The sequence below is a fragment of the Diplotaxodon limnothrissa genome, linkage group LG15 (assembly GCF_057381915.1).
Source record: "Diplotaxodon limnothrissa isolate DT_005_m linkage group LG15, D_limnothrissa_male_GT1.1, whole genome shotgun sequence".
Taxonomy (NCBI): Eukaryota; Metazoa; Chordata; class Actinopteri; order Cichliformes; family Cichlidae; genus Diplotaxodon; species Diplotaxodon limnothrissa.
The window spans coordinates 35,491,393-35,513,018 of record NC_140610.1 but is presented as its reverse complement, the minus strand read 5'-3'; the positions used below and the strand labels follow the sequence as shown (position 1 = coordinate 35,513,018).

At 40.9% G+C, this 21,626-nt stretch overlaps 2 protein-coding genes across 3 annotated transcripts; both read left to right on the top strand.

Annotated features, from left to right (window-relative positions):
• Positions 1-884: 884 nt before the first annotated feature.
• On the top strand, positions 885-9,469 carry LOC146617869 (interferon-induced protein 44-like). Of its 2 annotated transcripts, none has more exons than XM_085373627.1 (7): positions 885-1,356; positions 7,291-7,339; positions 7,652-7,847; positions 7,931-8,083; positions 8,183-8,354; positions 9,064-9,164; positions 9,273-9,469. In XM_085373627.1, the coding sequence occupies exons 1-7, from the start codon at positions 885-887 to the stop codon at positions 9,465-9,467; spliced, it is 1,338 nt and encodes a 445-aa protein (XP_085229753.1). In that variant the 3' UTR covers positions 9,468-9,469. The 2 variants fall into 2 exon arrangements, with proteins under 2 accessions (XP_085229753.1, XP_085229754.1); XM_085373628.1 differs by having other exon boundaries at positions 885-1,360; positions 7,295-7,339.
• A 5,550-nt stretch (positions 9,470-15,019) lies between these two features.
• LOC146617868 (interferon-induced protein 44-like) lies at positions 15,020-20,795 on the top strand. Its single transcript, XM_085373626.1, has 8 exons — positions 15,020-15,079; positions 17,326-17,830; positions 17,995-18,043; positions 18,315-18,510; positions 18,594-18,746; positions 18,847-19,018; positions 20,257-20,357; positions 20,465-20,795. The coding sequence occupies exons 2-8, from the start codon at positions 17,359-17,361 to the stop codon at positions 20,693-20,695; spliced, it is 1,374 nt and encodes a 457-aa protein (XP_085229752.1). The 5' UTR covers positions 15,020-15,079; positions 17,326-17,358; the 3' UTR covers positions 20,696-20,795.
• Positions 20,796-21,626: the final 831 nt, after the last annotated feature.

Here is a 21,626-nt window from a genome sequence, read left to right as displayed (position 1 = left end):
AGCTGCCTACTGGGACATGTGCGCCACAAAAACCGGTCTGACCTGGAAGTGCAGCTTGCCGCTAACTAAACAACAGAGCCCTCTACTGGACACTACGCGTAGCTGTTCAGGCTTAGATCAATAAACAAAACTGGACATTTACAGGTTCTTTCTAGAAACAAACATCTGAAGGCAATAAAAAAGGAAAATAATGATGTATATTGTTTTTAAATGTAGCTACTTAAGTAGAATTTTACTTGAGGAGTTTTTTTCTGACAACCTTTTAATTTTACTCCCTACATTTTTAAACAAATATCTGGACTCTCTGCTCCTTCCATTTTCAAATAAGGCTCCTTAGTTTTGCTTATTATTTTCTGTCACTGAGCCTTCAAACACCAAATAGTCTCTTCGTGTTTTGCTAGGTAAAGGTGCAGCTGCTGTACGTCACAGGGAAAGAATAGAAAGAGACAAACTGAGGTAGACTGTGTTATTTAAAGGTTACATGAAAATCCTCTGCAGGTTAGTGCAAGGTATGCAGGTTAGTTTGCTATATATTTCTATATTTCTGTACTGTGATGGGTTTAAAGTAAACAACAGTGTGTTGGACCGGTGCATCCATCTAATTGATGGAAATCACCCAGGAGAGCTCATGAAACATCTGCTCACATCTGGTTGAATTCAGGTGTGTAAATCCGCAGGGAACAGCAGGTCAGCTGATCACAGCCTGTACACTAAGAATATCTACTGGAGGTCTCAATAGAAATTATTGTAAATTGTAATTCTTTCCCTATGCTGAGCCATTAAAACTGATTTTGGGGTTCATGTAGATTGTGTTTGTCTTTTTGTGATTGATTCCACAGATTCAGTCACTTTCTTTACTACACTCAAACAACCAAGAGTCCAAAATGAACCCCATGCTAACACAAAGCCAGCAGAGAACAATCTGCGCTCAGCTGAGAAGAGTCAAACTACAGCTGCTGTACAAGGCCAGCATCCACGGCTTCACCGGTGCAGCATTTCACCAAAGATGTGACAACCGCTCTCCCACTGTGTCTGTGGGCTACAACAACTCTGGTTTTGTGTTTGGAGGCTACACCAAACAACCTTTTAGTCAGTCTGGACAGTACGTGAATGATGATCAGGCTTTTCTTTTCACATTTAATGGTGAAAACCTCATCAAATATCCAGTTACTAATCCTACATATGCAGTGAGAATGATAGCTAACTCTGGGCCTTATTTTGGAGGAGATTTGGTTCTTGTCAATGGAAGCCAAGCAGTAACGTACAGCAATCCAGGAAATTATTACAACTTCCCTGCTGCAGAGATGCATGGCAATGATCTCAACCTGACTGAGTGTGAAGTCTACGAAGTGGAGGGTAAGTGTAACATAAGGCATCATGTAATCATTTAGCTGTTGCAGATAAGTGTTGATAAATTAGATATATCACAGTACAAATACTACAATATGCCAACACCCAAGCATGATTACTAACAGACCTGCCGAATAATGAAATCTCTTAATTTAAAGATGTCTGAAAAAATGAAGTAAGCTAAAAGATCTCAAAAAGCAAAACATCACAAAACAATAAAGAAACTTGAGAAACAAAGTCAGTGACATCTAAAGTTGGGGACTTGAGTGAACCATATATATATATATATATATATATACAACTGATATAAAACTAACACAACATTTCATAATAAGAACATGAAACCAACAGTCAAACTGTTAGGGTCCCTGGGTCGTTGACCCAGTGTTTTGTGTTTTTGGTTCTTTGATTTTGTTATTTCATTATATTCTAGCTTTGCTTTATGGGTTTTAGGATTATTCTTAGTTTAGGTTCTCTGGGTGGGGTTTGGTTAGAGTTTTAGTGTTCTGGTTTTCTGTCTGTGTTCCATGTTGCTGTCTCCCCTTTCTGCATGCGCCAACCAGCGTGCAGCCTGTTACAGTCGCTCCTGCTTTTCTCTTAGTTTAGCTCTTTTTTCTTACGTATTCTTTTTTTTTTCTGACTTGTATTTTCCTCCGTTTTCTATCTCTTACTCAATCATGTGGATTGAGAGAGTTTTTGTTCTTCTGGTGGCCGTGGAACTGTTACTTTTATCATGGAACGGGACCGCGGCACATCTCCTACACGCACGGACTGTTTACTCCAGAGATCAGCTGATCGCCCTGATGCCGGCCGGCTCACTGGCCAGGCCCGCAGAAGTGCCCGCAGAAGTACCAGCTGAAATTTGGAGGAAAACACATCGGGGATGCAGAGGTCAAGGACAGAAGAGAAGAAAAAAGGTGACGGTGAGACAGCGGAGGCTCGAAGCGAGGAGGAGGTTTAAACCGTGTCTGCCGTCTATCGTGATGGGAAATGTGCGATCGTTGGCAAGTAAAATCGACGAGCTCTCAGCACTGGTACGGAGTCAGAGGGAATACCGAGAGTGTAGCCTGATGTGTTTCACCGAATCATGGCTGCACCAGGTCATTCCCGATGAGAATGCTTCCGTGGAAGGCTTCCACACTGTTCGGGCGGACAGGGACAGCATCGCTAGCGGTAAGCGTAAAGGAGGTGGGCTTGCTGTTTTAGTTAACAACCGGTGGTGTAACCCTGCCAACATAACAATCAAAGAAAGGATTTGTTGCCCGGACACTGAACTGTGTGCTGTTGGACTCAGGCCGTATTATTTACCCAGGGAATTCTCTCACGTCATCTTGGTGGCTGTTTATGTTCCCCCCTCTGCTAACCCCACAGCTGCATGTGACACTATCCACTCTGCCATAGCTCGGCTACAGACTCAGCACCCGAGTGCCTTTATTGTGATCTCGGGTGACTTCAACCATGTATCACTGGACAATACACTACCAACATTCAAACAATATGTGGACTGTCCCACCAGGGGAGAGAAAACTTTAGACTTACTGTATGCTAACGTCAAGGATGCATACAGCTCCTCCTCCCTCCCCCCACTTGGTAGGTCAGATCATAACCTGATTCACCTCACCCCCCGCTATGTGCCAATTGTGAGGAGGGAACCTGTGACCACCAGGACTGTTAGGAGGTGGTCAGAGGAGGCAATAGCGGAACTACAGGGCTGTTTCGAGGTGACCGACTGGGAAACACTCTGTGAGCCTCACGCCGAGGACATCAATGGGCTTACTGAGTGTATCACAGACTACATAACTTTCTGCACCGACTCCATTGTTCCAGCTCAGACTGTTCATTGTTACCCAAATAACAAGCCGTGGGTGACTAAGGACATCAAAGCCCTCCTCAACAACAAGAAGAGGGCTTTCAGAGGGGGCAACAAAGAGGAGGTGAGGAAGGTCCAGGTGTTACTAAAGGACAAGATCAGAGAGGCTAAGGACAATTACAGGAGGAAGCTGGAGTGGAAACTCCAGCAGAACAGCATGAGAGAGGTGTGGAGGGGCATGAAGACCATCACTGGATTCAGGCCAACCAACAGCAGGGGAGCTGAGGGAGGTGAGAATAGAGCCGACGAGTTGAATCTGTTTTTCAATAGATTCGACACCACAGTGTCTGCTCCCACCCCCACAACCTCACCTGCAGTCAGCCTGGAATCCAGAGCCACACCACTGTGCCAGCCTCTCTCTTCACATGTTGCCTCCTGTGAGATTCCTGACACCCCTCCCCCACCCATCACCTTCACTCAATACCAGGTTGAGATGCAAATGAGGAGACTTCACTCAGGCAAGTCTGCTGGACCAGACGGAGTGAGTCCCCTTGTCCTCAAGACCTGTGCCCCCCAGCTGTGTGGAGTCTTTCATAAACTGTTTATGCTGAGTCTGAGTCTGCAGAGGGTCCCGGTGATGTGGAAGACATCATGCCTCGTCCCTGTACCAAAGACGCCTCGTCCCAGTGGCCCCCAGGATTACAGGCCCGTGGCACTGACCTCCCACATCATGAAGACCCTGGAAAGGCTCATCCTGGACCAGCTGCGACCCATAGTAAGACCACATCTGGATCCCCTTCAGTTCGCTTATCAGCCTCGTCTCGGAACAGAGGACGCCATCATCTACCTGCTCAATCGTGTCTACACCCATCTGGACCAGCCGGCGAGCACTGTGAGGGTCATGTTTTTTGACTTTTCCAGTGCTTTCAACACCATCAGGCCGACCCTCCTGGGTGATAAGTTAGCAGCGATGCAGGTGGATGCTTCTCTGGTGTCCTGGATTGTTGATTACCTGACAGGAAGACCACAATATGTACGTCTCCCACAGTGTGTGTCTGACAAGGTGATTAGCAACACAGGGGCACCACAGGGGACTGTCCTCTCCCCCTTCCTCTTCACCCTCTACACCACAGACTTCAGCCACTGCACAGAGACCTGCCATCTTCAGAAGTTTTCTGATGACTCTGCGGTGGTTGGATGCATCAGCAGGGATGATGAGACAGAGTACCGGGCTGTGGTCGACTCCTTTGTCACGTGGTGTGAGCAGAATCATCTGCAGCTCAACGTGGCAAAGACCAAGGAACTGATCGTGGACTTCAGGAAGACCAGGAAACACTTGACCCCTGTTTCAATCCAGGGGGTCAGTGTTGACATTGTGGAGGACTATAAATACCTTGGAGTACACATTGACAATAAACTGGACTGGGCTAAAAACACCACAGCACTTTACAGGAAGGGCCAGAGTCGTCTCTATTTTTTGAGGCGACTGAGGTCCTTCAACATCTGCCAGAAAATGCTGAGGATTTTCTATGAGTCTGTGGTGGCCAGTGCGATCCTCTATGCTGTTGCATGCTGGGGGAGCAGGCTGAGGGTCGCAGATGCCAACAGACTTAATAAACTGATCCGTAAGGCCAGCAATGTTGTGGGGATGGAGCTGGACTCCCTCAAGGTGGTGTCGGAGAGGCGGATGCTGTCCAAGATAAAGACAATGTTGGATAACACCTCCCACCCACTCCATGACATGCTGGTCAGTCACAGGAGCTCGTTCAGTGAGAGACTGAGATTACCGAAAAGCACCACTGAACGACACAGGAAATCATTCCTGCCTGTGGCCATCTCCCTGTACAACGCATCCACTTAACACACTGTTTGCTGCTACAACTACACATGTTTCTTTTCCAAATATTTATTTATAAGTGACTTATGTATGTATGTATGTATATATATGTATATATTGTACTATTCTTAGTTAGCATATTGTCTGTCTTGTCTTAATGTTGGTTTATAATGGAGCACTGTAACAAAAAATAATTTCCCCCAGGGATCAATAAAGTATTCTGATTCTGATTCTGATTCTGATTCTGCTGTATCCCCACATCCAGTCAGTGTCTGTGTCTGCCCTGGTCCCACGTCTGTTCCCTTTGTTATAGTGCCTGCCCGTGAGTCTGTGTTATGTTTCCTGTTTTACTTTGAAAGTCCATGTCTGATGTTAATGTGTCTGGTTTTGCTTCCCCTTGTCTCGTTAGGCCTGATTTGCCCCAGCTGTGTTTCCCTCCTGTTACTCATTTCCTGATTGCTCCCTCTGTGTATTTAAGCCCTGTGTTTCCCTGTGTCCGTGTCGTGATCTACCGTTTATTTTGCTGTGTGTTTTGCCCAGCCACTGGTGTTAGTTTATTTTGACTTTTTTCCAGTTATGTTATGTTTGAGTTCAGCATTAAAGCTGTTTTGGTTTAAGTTTCTCTCTGGAGTCTGCATCTTGGGTCCCATTCCTGTCTGCACACAGCCGTCACCTAACACAAACATGGTGGTGGCATTGTGATGGTGTAGGAATGCTTTTGCTGCTTTTACTTCAAGACCGTAAACAGTATAATCCATCAATTATACTGTTTTCATAATTGATGGAACCACAAGTTCAGTAGTGATGGGCAGATGAAGCTTCATGAAGCACTGAAGCTTTTCATCCAATTGGTTCACCCCAGCGCAAAGCTTCTTGAAGCTTCATTTGCTCTAGTAGGACACCTACTGGACGTAAAAATATTGGTTGGCATGAATTTGAAGAGTGTGACATTTTGCACACAGCCTGTAAATGTCAACAACAAAAGATCTATATTGTAGTGATGCAGTATACTGTGTATATTTATACTGGCAGTATGGAAAATGATAATTTGGAAATGCTTAAAATGGAAATGATCATTTACTGTGAGGTGAGGTGTGGTTGGGGTGTGGACAGTGGTTGTGCTTTTGTAACGTTGAGGTATGGACAGCAGTCCTGCCTGTTCACATTTTATTCTGTAAAAACTAAATTTTCACTGCTTTTATGACCTTTTTAGTGGGGAGAACATAGCTAGGATTCAATGATTTAACAAATCTTGTAAATCCTTTGTCCTCCACAATGCTAAATGGCTGGGAGTCCTCAATCACCATGGTAACCAGGTCTTCATCTATTTAAGATTGTTCTCCTGAGGAAAGACAACAAAAACAAAGCACAAATATAAATATCACACACGTAACTTATTACAGTTGTATAATATTGTTATATCATTTAGTAACATTACTGCATGCTATATTATCATTGCATTTGATGGCTCACCTGGTCTTGCTCCACAATCGGTGTTCCCTTATTCTCATGCAAAGCTCTGTAGTGCCTAAGCATGGATGAGGTGTTGTTGTTATTATATCCCAGCTCCCTGGCACATAGCAAACACTTCACCTTGTACAAAAGTAAAGCCGCTTAACATAAATTGTATTGCACCATCAGTATTATGAAAATACATCTTCTGTAGAAATTTAAATACCTTGTTGAGAGGAATAAAATCAAAATGTTCCCACACAGGGGAGAACATCCTCCTCTTCTTAGCTGGCCCCATTCTCTCCTGACTTTCTCTCATAAACCTCCAAACTGTCTCCAAACTCTCACTAACTGCAACTCTCCATCAAACACCCACATTTTGAATGAAGACTGAGGGGTTTATATCGCTGTCATATCTCGCGGCAAAGTTCGAACCACTTCATGAACCAGTCACGTGGTACAGCCGGGCAGCGAGGCTTCGCACGTCATCATTTTCAGCTCCTCCCATAAATGAAGCAAGCCTCGATACGCGCATCGCGGAAACGCCCCCTCCATTACTCGACACAAGCTTTGAAGCCTCGATACAGAACGTCACATCACTAAAGTTCAGCCCCCTACCAGAAAATCCTGAAAGAGAATGCCAGTCATCAGCTCATGCCATGAAGCTCAAGCATATTTAGGTTAGCAGGGGAAAAAACAGCAAGTCTAAATGTCTAAATGACTCAAAGCAAAATGAAGGCTTGGGATTAGCCCAGTATGTATCTGCAGATCTAGAGAGTTGAATTTAATGTCTTTACTAAATTCAATAACATTAATGTATCATTTCACTTTTTTCTTTAAGAAAGCACTGAACTTGAGAGGCCATGGAGGACTGTAACCTGGGAATCTAAGTAAGTCTGATGGAGCCAACATCCAGTCTGATGCTTTATGCACAACATATTTTAAAGAGTTTGATCGGGGGAAAAGCAATAATCTATTTTTGAACTGAATGCAGTTACATTATCCACACTTTATGACAAACAAGCTATATTTGAATGTCATACTCTACAAAGTATTTAAGGTGGCATTCCTGCAAAATACTATGCAATACTGTTTACCATGTTACCATGTTTTGTTTTGGCTTTACACTAAACATTACTGTTATATTCAAAATTTCTTCACATTCAAAATGTTACCATTATTCATCTCCTTGTTTTGTACAGGAAGAGGACGGAGCTGATTGAGTACATTAAAAGCTACAAACCCACAGTCAGCTCTGTGACCCAGCCTCGGGTTTTGCTCATTGGACCAGTCGGAGCTGGAAAGTCCAGCTTCTTTAACTCTGTCAACTCTGTATTCAGAGGCCACGTCACCAGCCAGGCCATCTCTGGCTCCTCCTCCACCAGCCTCACCACACAGGTCTGTGTCTGCTGTCTGATGATTTCCACTTATTGTGACTGATTTCAGTGGTCTGTCACTCATTCTCATTGTACTGTAAACAGTTTCGCTCCTACTCTGTGAAAGCTGGGCGTGAAGGGAAACCTCTGCCAATAATCTTGTGTGATACCATGGGACTGGAGGAGACCAAAGGGGCGGGGCTTGACATAGACGATCTGAGCAGCATCCTCAAAGGTCACCTGCCAGACCGTTATCAGGTGCTACAGTACATCACGGGACACTGAATGTATGAAACACTGATTTGTCAGCAGTCGACTCAAACTGTGTCTCTGTTTCTCCTCAAATGTGTCATTTAGTTCAACCCTTCAGCTCCTCTGCATCCTGAGGCCCACGGCTATCGCACATCTCCTGGACTCAAGGACAAGATCCACTGTGTGGCCTATGTTATTGATGCTTCCAAGGTCTCCATCATGCCCACAGGGCTGGAGGAGAAGCTGGATGCTATCCGCAGAAAGGTCAACCTAATCGGTCAGTGCCTGAGGTTTTGTCATATCTTTGGGGGATTAGACAGTTTATGTGTAAAACAAATGAAGACAAAAATGCAATAATGTAAAAATCACTGAAAATCAGTTTTTATCTGTGCAAATTAGTATATTATGTGTTGAAATTGGAAATTTTTTCCCTTTTTAACAAAAAAAAAAAGCTATAGGTGGACCAGTTTAACAGCCATGCATGGACTGTAGACAGGCAGAAATGAGCTTAATGGAAAACAAGCCTTTATTGAGACTGATTGCAAAAGTACAAAGTAATCAAAAAGGAAAATAACACAGGAGGAAGGGTATGTCAGGAGACAGGAAGTAACTAAATGTAAGAGAAGAAGAGTGACTGGCACAATAAGATGGAAAGTACAGAATACAAAGATGCAGATTTCACACACAGACAGGGAGACAAGACTGACTACATACAGGGGACTCTAGGGAGGATGCACAGATGAGACTAAGACAGACTGGACACGAAAGGAAACGAATTTAAACAGAGAACGTGTAACTACAAACATGATTAACTAAACTTGGAAAATTCACAGCACGACAGAACTCTGCACAAGTGAGCCGGAATCATGACAGCAATTTTCAACTTCATTTCATATCTTAAACAACTCAAAGAATTTGGATATTCCAATAACAATCCAATAGAAATCATTATGTCAAAGTGATCTTCCTGCTCATTTTGTTTCCAGGTATTCCTCAGCTGGTCCTCCTCACTAAAGTAGATGAAGCCTGTCCACTGGTGAAAGAGGATGTGAGAAACATTTATAAGAGTGGCTACATTAAAGATGTGGTAAGCATTTTTTACTTTTTTTAAACTGCTTTTTTTAAATTTATTTTTTATTAATAAACATTTTATATGAGGGTAGTAATACTTTTTCCCCTGTGTTCTGTCATACAGATGCAGGAGGTCGGCTCTCGGCTCGGTGTGCCGTTGTCCTGTGTTGTTCCGTTGAAGAACTACAGCGAGGAGCTGGAGTTGGACATGAATTGTGACATCCTGTTGCTCAGCGCCGTCATCCAGATGCTTCGCTTTGTTGATAATTACTTTGATGAGCTCAGTGACCGAATGAGCAACATGCAAACCAAAGACTAGGAGAAGACTGAGGAGATGATGTAATAGTCTGAGCAGCTGATGACATTTCCTTTAAAATGATTCAATCATGTACCTGCAGGTGATCCTACTGAGTACTAGTTCCCTGTGTTAACTGGGTTACTTGAAAGGCAGAAATTAGAAGCTAAACTACAAATTAGAAGCCTTCTTATATTGTGGGTATTGGGAGATATAGTATCTGTACTTTGTGAACATCCAGTTTCTCCCTTCAAAATTTTGGTGAACTGGTTCTTAATTTGAGCTCAGCAACAGAAAATAATGACATTAAAGGTCATCAGTCTCAAGATAATAAATTATTTTGAACATTTTTATTACCTCCTTTTTTCCATGTAGCTGAATATTTCATCACAAGTTAATAGATTTAATAAACTAAATTACTGTTTACTGTGTCAGAACCAGACACGGGGAAGCTGCATTCAGCTTTTATGCTTCATATATCCGGAACAAACTCCCAGAAAGCCTCAGATCAGCTGAAACACTCAGTTTATTTAAATCCAGGTTGAAGACTCACCTGTTCTCAGCTGCATTTGAATAAAACACCAAATCCACACTTTAAACTTAAATTTCAAAACTTACATTTTAACTACTGATTTTATCTACTGTTCTGATTTTATCTACTGTTTTTTTTTATCAATTTTAAATCATGCTTTTTATTGTTTTTATTTTTTAATGTCTCTGTAAAGCACTCTGAATCACCTTGTTGTTGAATTGTGCTATATAAATAAACTTGCCTTGCCTTAACAACCCCGACTCCTACATGATGTTTTGGTTTAACATGAAATATTTCAGCACCCTGTGTAATTTTTTGCCTGCAAGGTGCACACATGCACACAAGAGAAACACTCAGTATAGCAGTATTATTTTTGGGGCAAGTTGCATCTGGCTTTTGGAATTGAATTTCTGCATACAAAATAAACAAAATGTAACTTTATTGTACTCAAAATGGTGCAAACACAACAACACACAACAACACTCAAACACAAACATTTGTGGCATCAATAAAAGGTATGTATTTATAGCTTTTTCTCTTTGTAACGTGACCTTGGGTTTTAGAAAGGCGCCCTCAAATAAAATGTATTATTATTATTTCCAGAGTTTAACAATCAACACCTGTGTTAAAATCTGAAATGCCCGTGGAGTTGATTTAAAATCTGCTCTGGCACATTTTTAGGAGTTGCTACTTAAAACAAGGAAAAAACAAACAGGAAAATAGGAAGATGAAAACCTTCAGTAACATGAGCAGAGATCATCAAGAGCCCGAAGGAAGACCACAAGAAGGGAGCAGAGTGTAGGCTCTTAGGGCAAAGCTGACAGTATCAGACAGTTCAGTTAGTCGATAGCAACACACACAGAAAGCACACATAGGATTGGTCACAGTCCAAAGGATGGTTTTCTTATCAGCACCTACACTGTAGCTTATCAGTAAATGATTTACTCAGATGGGCCACGATGATAGGTAATGATTTCCAGGTTTATGGTTAAAACTATGACGTATGCGTTCAGGCTAAATGAAACTAGGGGGCGTCTCCCATTTTGACCTCAGGACTTCCAGGCCATACTCAGAACAGATGTTACTGTATACTGTGCTAAGCTTGTTTCTGTGCTGCCATGATTAGTGCCTCTGTGCAGTCCAGCTTTGTCCAGCCACTGGTAGGATTTCTGGATGTCAGCCACCTCCTCTATCTGCCGGTGGTACATACCGTGCAGGGGCCTCTCCTTCCATGATGGTTCCTCCTCTTGGTCCTCTTCTTTCTTGGGTTTCTGCTGCCTGAGGTATTCAGTAAGCAGGGGGTTGGTTGTGGCCATCTTCCTTATGTACTCACAGATTTTCTTTGTTTTATCCTCTGATGATGGTTCTGACACTCACTAGTCCCCGGTTTCCTTCCGTCCTTCCACTTAGCGTACAGTCTTAGGGTGCTGGACTTGGGGTGAAACCCTCCAGCTCCAGGAGCATCCTGGTCTTGATGTCAGTGGCTTCTATCTCCTCCTTTGGCCAACTTATTAATCCAGCAGGGTACCTGATCACAAGCAGGGTATAGGTGTTTGATATCCTGGATTGCGTTCTTTCCATTCAGCTGACTCCTGAGGACTTGCCTGATCCTCTGCAGGTATTGGGTGATTGCGACTTTCCTAGCGGCCTCTTTATGGTTCCCATTTCTGACCACCTTCTCTTTGTTACCATCCGACTACGTTTCTCTCCAGTCATTCCAATGTTGTTGCTTATATCCTCATATCCTCGTGATGTGGATCAGTAAGTCGATGTCTCATTCACTCTTGGCATATGGCTTGATAACCCCTGCAGACACACACACACACACACCCACACACACACACACACACACACACACACACACACACACACACACACACACGTTCTCCTTGTCCTCCTCTGTCTTCAGCCAACAGTAACTCAGCTTCCACCAGCGCCCTGTTGGCCAAAGCACCGCAGTGAGTTGTTGTTAACCTGCTATGGAAATCTCATTTTTAAATATTCTCATGAAAGTTGTCGATTTTGCCCATCGGTGCCCTGCTTAGCTCAACATCTCGAGCAATGGAATTCATTTTCTAAATTGTTTTTCTTCTCTTAAAAAAATGTACAAGATTATCTAAACAAACTGACACTTTAATGTCATTATTATTAATTAATTATTATTTTACAACTATAAGATCCTATAGTAAGTTTTGTACTGTTCTCATCTGAGACGGTATGTTCCATTCCTTTTTCAGAGGGCTGGAGAAATTGTGCACTGGAAAAGGTTAATGGACTTACATTTTTAGCATTAATTAGTTTAAAACATTGATTGGTAAACGCTGCTGTTGTAGCTATATATTTAGCATGCATAAATTGTGTCCTGTTTGTGAAACTTGCAGCAGTTTTAGTATCTCTAACGTCATACCAATATAATGATTATCATTGCAATAACAGTGTTTGCACACAGGGTGGAGCTGAGCGACCAAGACAGATGAACCAATAGCTACTTCGCTTGTTGCCACAGATGCAGGCTGGATCTCTCGTCAGGATTCCTCTGATTCCTCAGCTCCTGCAGAACCACAAAATATGAACTGCATAGAGATATTTGATTTCCATCTTGTGTTCAAAGGATTTATTGAATATCACCATCAAAAGGGGCGTGTCCTTCCTGGGCTGGGAAGACAGGGTCAAGTTTATTTATGTAGCACATTTGCTAAACAATGTAAAATGCAACTAAAATAAGTGAAATGCACAACAATGATGCAATAAAATATAAAAGAGAAAGAATAATGCAATAAGTCAATTAAAAACAACAAAAACAACAACAACTAAGGCTGGTGAAACCAAAATGTTTTGCTGCTCAAAGTCAGACCATACGGAAGTGTTTCTGTTTTAAAAGTTCAGTGTGCAGAAAAAATGTTCTTAATTTTGCTGTTGTTTGAAGCAGGTAATGTATCTTAAGAATTTACTTGTGTATGTTCACGAGAATGCATGAGGCGTAGTATCAAGAGAGCTGTGGTATAAGACTGGATTTGACTGTGTCTGTTATTATATGCGTTTCTCAATTGTAACAACATCCTTGAGGATTTTGTGCCTACAAAATGATCTTTTTTTGGTTTTTAAAAATAAGACTCAAGTCAATATTTGCGTTTCAATGCAATTTAAACAGGAAATGTAATCAGTCTTGTACAACAGCATGCTCTCTTTTATTTCTCAAAAACTTTAATTAATAAAGCTAAAACTCTTAATAAATTTATTTTTTTTATTATAAGAATGATCTTTATCAGTCAAATTGTTATTCATTAAAACTTACTACACTCACCGTTTTGTTAATTAGGTAAAATTACAGTAGATTAAGACAATCACACATATGTGTTTCAAACCTGCCATCATTGAGATGCACAGGTTGTCTTTATAGAGAGCTGAGGTTACACGTGGCATCATCTTGTGTTCTCTCTTCCATCTCCATTATTATCTGAATAATATTAAGGGAAAGGCTGACTTGTAAGTGAGGGAGGAGATAGGTAGGCCTATTGCGAACAGGCTTAACAGGTTAAACCTGTCATTACGTCGGAGTACTGCTGACGTATTGGTGGTAACATTTTGTTGTTGTTTTTCCTGAAATTAATACTCATAGTTTTCTAGATCAGACTAGGACCGAATGTAGGAAAATAAATCATTAACCCCACAGAGAAGTTGAAGTTGTAGTTTCTGCCATTGTTACTTTTAGATATTTTAAACTGAAAGGAGAGGCGCCACAAAGCACAGGCTTTAGCAACACTGCACGTAAGGGGTTCAGGACATTAGTGATGGGATTTCCGGCTCTTTTTAGAGATCCGGCTCTTTCGGTTCGGCTCACTAAAAAGAGCCGGCTCTTTCGGCTCCGAACCGGCTCTTCGGGTTGTTTTGTTGCTTTAATTAATTTATTATTAACAATAATATAAAATTATGCACAAAAGGAATTACTAACGTAAAAAAAAGTGGTTTTATTTATATATGTTTATATATAAATATATGCAGTGGCCCCTAGAGACAAAGCACGTACAAACTCCAAAACACATTTCTAGCATGAACTGAACTTCCAAAGCAGAGCTACTAGATCACTTAAATTACACAACTGAAAGCACATGTGTGCATTGTTTGTGTATTTATACACAGGCACTCATATATATTCAAATAATTAAAAAAAAAAAAAGTTCATTTACCTGTTACTACCACACACCAAATCCGGTCGTTGGTACTTGCTGGCTTGTGTAGCCACTAGGTAACAAAAGCTCAACACTGCGCCTAGCATCCTGGAGCACTTCTGTTGTGTTTTGTACGTGTTTTGGAGTTTTTACGTGTTTTGGAGTTTTTACGTGTTTTGGAGTTTTTACGTGTTTTGGAGTTTGTACGTGTTTCGGAGTTTGTACGTGTTTCGGAGTTCGTACTTGATTTGAAGTTTGTATGTGCTTTGTCTCTAGGGGCCACCGTAAATATACTTTTATTTATTCACTCCACATAAAATGCAATAAATAAATCATATAATACAAAAATCAACTATTCACATTTTCAGCTTTTTCCTTTTACAAATTTAAAGTGAAAACAACACAAAACACTGCAAGCCACAACACAATTAAATATAAATTATAATATGAAAACAAAAAGAACATGCACATTCTCTGTCATATGGACCTGCATGAATAAACTTTCTGAATCCTTTATCACCTGCAACCGAAAATAGCTGTGGATGATTACTATACCTTTCTAATGTGACGTTGTTGTCCCTGGCTCTCTTTCTCTCTCTCTCTCTCCCTCTGGCTCTGATCCTGTGCTACTGAGTGTAACTACCGCCCCTCCCCCCTCTGCCCAGCGTAAAGCACAAGGCTGGCGTGCAGAGTGAAGCGGGAAAAAAGTGCGAGAGAGAGGGTGAGAGAAGAAAAAAAAAATACAACCCACGTGACGGCTCGCGATAAGGAGCCGGCTCGGGTCGTTCACGTCAAAGAGTCGGCTCTAAGAGCCATTTCGTTCGCGAACGACCCATCACTACAGGACATCCAGTTTCACTTGCACAGCGCGCAGACGGCTGTCACACGTGTAATCTGCGCAACCACGATCCCCGCTCAGTTTCTAACCACAGCAGGTAAGACTGAAAATATTAAAGAGCTGCATGATTTTCAGAACTTTGTAAAAAAAAATAATGTATGCGCTGGTTTTTGTTGTTGTGTGGAAGCATTGTGTTAAACTGACTTTAACACAATGCCCAGTGGGTTATTACTCCGACTTTTCATTTGAGCTTGTGGATACACTTTTTAAAAATATAACAAAAATGGTCTGTATTTATATGGCGCTTTACTAGTGCCTAAGGACCCCAAAGCGCTTTACATATCCAGTCATCCACCCATCCATTCACACACTGGTGATGGCAAGCTACATTGTAGCCACAGCCACCCTGGGACACACTGACAGAGGCGAGGCTGCCGGACACTGGCGCCACCGGGCCCTCTGACCACCACCAGTAGGCAACGAGTGAAGTGTCTTGCCCAAGCACACAACGACCGAGACTGTCCAAGCCGGGGCTCGAACCGGCAACCTTCACGATTACAATGCGAACGCCCAACTCTTGAGCCACGATCGCCCCAGCCCCACAAGTACAAAGCGATACCTTAAGAAAGTGCAACGAGTACATCTGTGTTAAACTCATGATATTAGTGGAACGTTTGGCACAGTTTATAAGCTGGGTGTGTCTAATCCTTTTGACAGTTTTTTTTTTGGCTGTCCCCCAATTCATTGTTGTATTTGTCTTGAACTGAAAGGAAATGAAATAAAAACATCAGACAGGTTTTATTCTAGGAGCTTTTCTAGTAGGACACTTTCAGTTTCATTTCTTTCGAAAGTGGTGCCAAAATTGGAATTTGTGTCCTTGCGCTCCGGGAGCGCGCATTGGGCAGGGAACACGGACCCAAACGTTTTCTTTTGTGAGAAAGGGTCGTTACATTGCTGTTCAGTTTGCAGGTTACAACAGAAAATTGTACATTTATCATTCTCACGTGTATGGAAGCCCTTTTCCGCCACTGAAAAAAACACAAGTATCCATAACTCAAAATTTCAGGATATTTTCTTAAAATTTCGACTTATTAACTCGAAAGTTCGACTTACGAACTCCAAATTTTGAGAAACGTAACACAAAATTTGGAGAAACATAACTCGAAATTTCGAGTTACTTTTCTCAAAATTTCGAGAAAATAACTTGGAATTTCGAGTTATGGATCCTTTTTTGTGTGGTGGAAACGGGCTTCCATAAACGTGGTATCGACGGGATGGGACGTTTTGTCTGATAAAAGGATCCATATAAACTTTGACACTCAATATACCACATCCTCAACAAGTAAACGCCTTCGTGTTCGTTTTTAATAACGGTGTTTTCGGCTGCGGCGCCCAGTGACAGCTGTGTCGGAATTTTCTTAAAATAATGCAGGGCCCTCCCCATGGTTCTTTCAACTGCTTAATTTAAACTCCAAATACCCAATCAAAGAGGAAGAAATTCATCCCAAACCCACTTTGTTGCAAAGCGACTGTCCAAGTTTGCCTACTTCATCTATTGACACTGGCACCACTGACTAACAATGAGCCGTGAGGTCATTCCCCAACTCTCTGTGAATGTTACTCATGGCCATTTATCAGTGATCATGACAATTTGTTTATTGTTTATTATTTATTATATTTAACTGAACTCACAGCCCATTGTTCACTCAGTAACATCAGCCTGTTTAATCTTCTGATTGTTTTCCATTTTTGGAAAAATTATTTTTCTCACCCAATAATTGATTCACTTTAGCCTTAATTTGAAGTGAAACATACAAAATGATCACATCTTTCTGGTTTATTTTTAGCTATCACTACATGATGTTGCCCAGACAGGTTAAATATATTAATATTTGTCTCTGAGACAATCATAGAGGTATAAAGTCTTATAGAAAAAAATAATGTACTGAAATGGAATATTTGAGACAACTGAGTTGAATTCAAATTCAAATCAAATTCAAATTTTATTTGTCACATACACAGTCATACACAGTACGATATGCAGTGAAATGCTTAGACAACTGCTCGTGACCTAAAGAAAAAAAGACTATGAATAGGATAGGAATTCCACCACTGATCATTTTTTAAAAAGTATATTTCTCAGATGCATCACACCTATGAAACATCTCAATTTGCTCCGGTAAAAGTAAATCAAATGAGAGAAAGATTTTCAGTCAATCATACTCTCCACCATGGCTGTAGTTGCTACCAGAGCCGTTGAAAGGAACAGTTACAAAACCCCCAAAAATGTTAGCTCACCACTTTATGATGGTTTTTTATTATTTGTTTGTGTGTTTCAAATAGGCTTCTTGGATTAAAGATAACAAGATTTGAACTATGAACCCCAGACTAACACAAAGCCAGCAGAGAACAATCTGCGCTCAGCTGAGAAGATTCAAACTAAAGCTGCTGTACAAGGCCAGCATCCACGGCTTCACCGGTGCAGCATTTCACCAAAGATGTGACAATCGCTCTCCCACTGTGTCTGTGGGCTACAACAACTCTGGTTTTGTGTTTGGAGGCTACACCAAACAACCTTTTAGTCAGTCTGGACAGTACGTGAATGATGATCAGGCTTTTCTTTTTACATTTAATGGTGAAAACCTCATCAAATATCCAGTTACTAATCCTACATATGCAGTGAGAATGATAGCTAACTCTGGGCCTTATTTTGGAGGAACACTGGTTCTTGTCAATGGAAGCAAAGCAGTAACGTACAGCAATCCAGGAAATTATTACAACTTCCCTGCTGCAGAGATGCATGGCAATGATCTCAACATGACTGAGTGTGAAGTCTACGAAGTGGAGGGTAAGTTGTAAAAAAAAATCATGTTGTTTTTTTTAGATGTTGCAGTTGATAAATTTCTTATATAATAACAGAACTAGTAGTTCACTAAAACTGTACTACATTAATATTTTTGGATTTGGGCACCAATTTAAAATCACAAATAAACTTACTGGTTTCTTTAACAGGAACCACTGAACTTGAAAGGGCATGGAGGACTGTAATCTGGGAATCTGAGTAAGTTTAAGGAAGAAACCATCCTGCTTGATCTATTAACATTCCTTGGTTGTGCACAATATCCTTTCTACATTAAATGTAAAGTATACTATTGAATACTTAGCATGATATGGTATACTAAATATTTTAGATTTTGACAGAATCCATGCAAAATATGGAATATGTGTAACTGCAGCTGCTTCTGTCAAAGAAGTAATATTAGGAAAAATGATTTTACTACTACGACTTCTTCTAAAATGGGAAAAGTTCTTTATTTCCTTGTTTTGTACAGGAAGAGGACGGAGCTGATTGAGAGCATTAAAAGCTACAAACCCACAGTCAGCTCTGTGACCCAGCCTCGGGTTTTGCTCATTGGACCAGTTGGAGCTGGAAAGTCCAGCTTCTTTAACTCTGTCAGCTCTGTATTCAGAGGCCACGTCACCAACCAAGCTATAGCAGGCTCCTCCTCCACCAGCCTCACCACACAGGTCTGTGTCTGCCGTCTGATGATTTCCACTTATTGTGACTGATTTCAGTGGTCTGTCACTCATTCTCATTGTACTGTAAACAGTTTCGCACCTACTCTGTGAAAGATGGGCGTGAAGGGAAACCTCTGCCAATAATCTTGTGTGATACCATGGGACTGGAGGAGACCAAAGGGGCGGGGCTTGACATAGACGATCTGAGCAGCATCCTCAAAGGTCACCTGCCAGAACGTTATCAGGTGCTACATTATATCAGCGGGACACTGAATGTATGAAACACTGATTTGTCAGCAGTCGACTCAAACTGTGTCTCTGTTTCTCCTCAACTGTGTCATTTAGTTCAACCCTTCAGCTCCTCTGCATCCTGAGGCCCACAGCTATCGCACATCTCCTGGACTCAAGGACAAGATCCACTGTGTGGCCTATGTTATTGATGCTTCCAAGGTCTCCATCATGCCCACAGGGCTGGAGGAGAAGCTGGATGCTATCCGCAGAAAGGTCAACTTAATGGGTCAGTAGAGTTGAGTCAACAAGGTTCCTGATAGCGTTATTGCGGCTTCCCACTTCCCACTGTGACAAAGAGAAAGACACATCCACACTCACACTCTCTCTTACACAAACTCACAGACACACACACACACACACACACAATGTTGATTTATTCACCTGTGTATTTTTGAAGTTTTGTGTTCCAGGTGCAGCATGTTTGTTTTCTTACAGGCGCGGCACTTGGCGATACATCGTGCATCCTTTTATCACACACCCCCCTCCCTTTTTTCCCTGTCTGTCCTGCTTTAGACATTGTCACACTGTATACGACATATTATGTAATAACTGAAATAACACAAATAGATATGAATAAATAAACAGATAAAATAAACGCCTGAACAAGAGGAGCATTTAGATAATTTAGAGATCTGATCTTGAAAAAGCAAAATGTGAAGCACAACACTGCATTCAGATCATTATTATGATTGCAAAAGCTGCCAGATAGGTCAGGATTTAAAGGAGAGAAAAAGCCAATGCTCCCCAAACAATACCTACCTAATTATCAGCCTGTTAAGATGAATGAATGCAAATCATTCAAAACCTGTATTTATCAATGCAAAGAAACATCTCAAATGTTGAAATTTGTCAAATTCTTTTTTTATTCAATAAACAAAAAATATAAAATTGCTAGCAGGCTAGTTTAGCAGCTGGACTTAAACCGTGTTTTTTGTGATTCATGCTGATGTGATTTGAAGGAAGCAGGTCCTCAAATCTCATCTGAATGTTACCATGTGTTTATCCAAAACCTACATAAACACCTGTGAAGATGCCCGTTCCATAACATCACACAATATCATGATCTCTGTATGACATAGATCATGATGTCAATGATTTCAGTAAAACTGGTCACACTACAGAACAATTTCCTCTTCAACACTATTCATCTTAATTTCATCATGATGCAATTCATTATAAAGCCAGGGACAGAGGTAGCAGCAATATTTTGGAACATGATCAGTTACAATAACTGGACAAAGAATATGTGGAAATTATTTAATGGAAAAACTTTTAAAGATCTTCATAAAGACTAGAGAACTATTGCTCAGAACCACTTAAAAAAGATAAATATGAAAAAATAGTGAGTGACTCAAGACTCTTGCACAGTGCTGTGATTATTCCAGATACATGATCTTCAGATACTGAAACCTCATTATAAAAACCTAAGGTATTTTACCAGTCATCTTTCTGGTTTGTTTCCAGGTATTCCTCAGCTGGTCCTCCTCACTAAAGTAGATGAAGCCTGCCCAATGGTGAAAGAGGATGCGAGAAATGTTTATAAGAGTGGCTACATTAAGGACGTTGTACGTGCTTTTTATTTTTTTTACTGCTATTGTGGTTAATAATAATAATAATAATAATAATAATAATAATAATAATAATAGTAGTTTTCCTGTGTTGTGTCATACAGGTTCAGGAGGTCGGCTCTCGGCTCGGTGTGCCGTTGTCCTGTGTTGTTCCGGTGAAGAACTACAGCGAGGAGTTGGAGTTGGATATGAATTGTGACATCCTGTTGCTCAGCGCTGTCATTCAGATGTTTCGCTTTGTTGATGATTACTTTGATGAGCTCAGTGACCAAATGAGCAGCATGCAAACCACAGAGCGGAATGAAGTTAAGAAGCAGTTGTACCAACCCGAGTAGCTGATGAATTATGTCTGAAAATGGTTCGTTTACAGCAAAAAAAAAACAACCAAAAACTTTGTTTATTCATCATCAGTGCAAACAATTGAAGTTTCTAATGGCCCTGGGATTTGGTGTTGTTTCTGAGTTATGGATTCTTCTTCATTATTGTGACTTTTGAGTTCCTTGTTATCATACTGGATTGTGAGTTTTGAGTGACATCACCACGTTTACAGTTTTATTCTGATCATCTTTGAGTTTTGCTTGCTCTCTGTATGACTGCCTTGATTACCTTTTTGTGTGTCTCATAATGAATGTGTCTTATTACCCTCCTGTCTTGGTCCACGCTCAGTCATTCAGTAAATCCAGGAAAGTTGATTCTGTTTCTGTTTGGATTGCTGCTTTATACCTTTTTGAATTTAGTCTATTTTGGAGTTTTGAATCAGCCACAACAAAGGCTCGGCTCTTTCTGAACATTCTGCCTCCATTGTCCTGTATTTGGGTCCTCATTTGCATAATCATAACAAAGCTTTAGTATTCTGTCATTTCAGACACTTTACCCTCACATCAAACTCTGTAGTAATGATACACTAATGAGTAATGGGTTTTTCCTTCAATTAATCATTTTTCAGTTGTTATCATGCCTACTATATTTATATTAGACTGGATGCCTTCATGTAAATGTGACAATTAAATGATTGGTAAAAGTAGAATTTTAAAAAGAAAACATAAAAAAATTCAGGATGTTGGCTTTATAAAATAATTACAGTTATGCATTTTGATAATTATACGTCTTTCATAAATTTGCAGCTCTACACCAACACAGTGGATTTTCAAGCAATTAAGATGTGATTGGAGTGCAGACTTTCAGCTTTATTTAAGCATTTTTACACAAACTATTACATTAACAGCTTATGAATTAGAGCCGTTTTTATACACACAAAAATTCCCA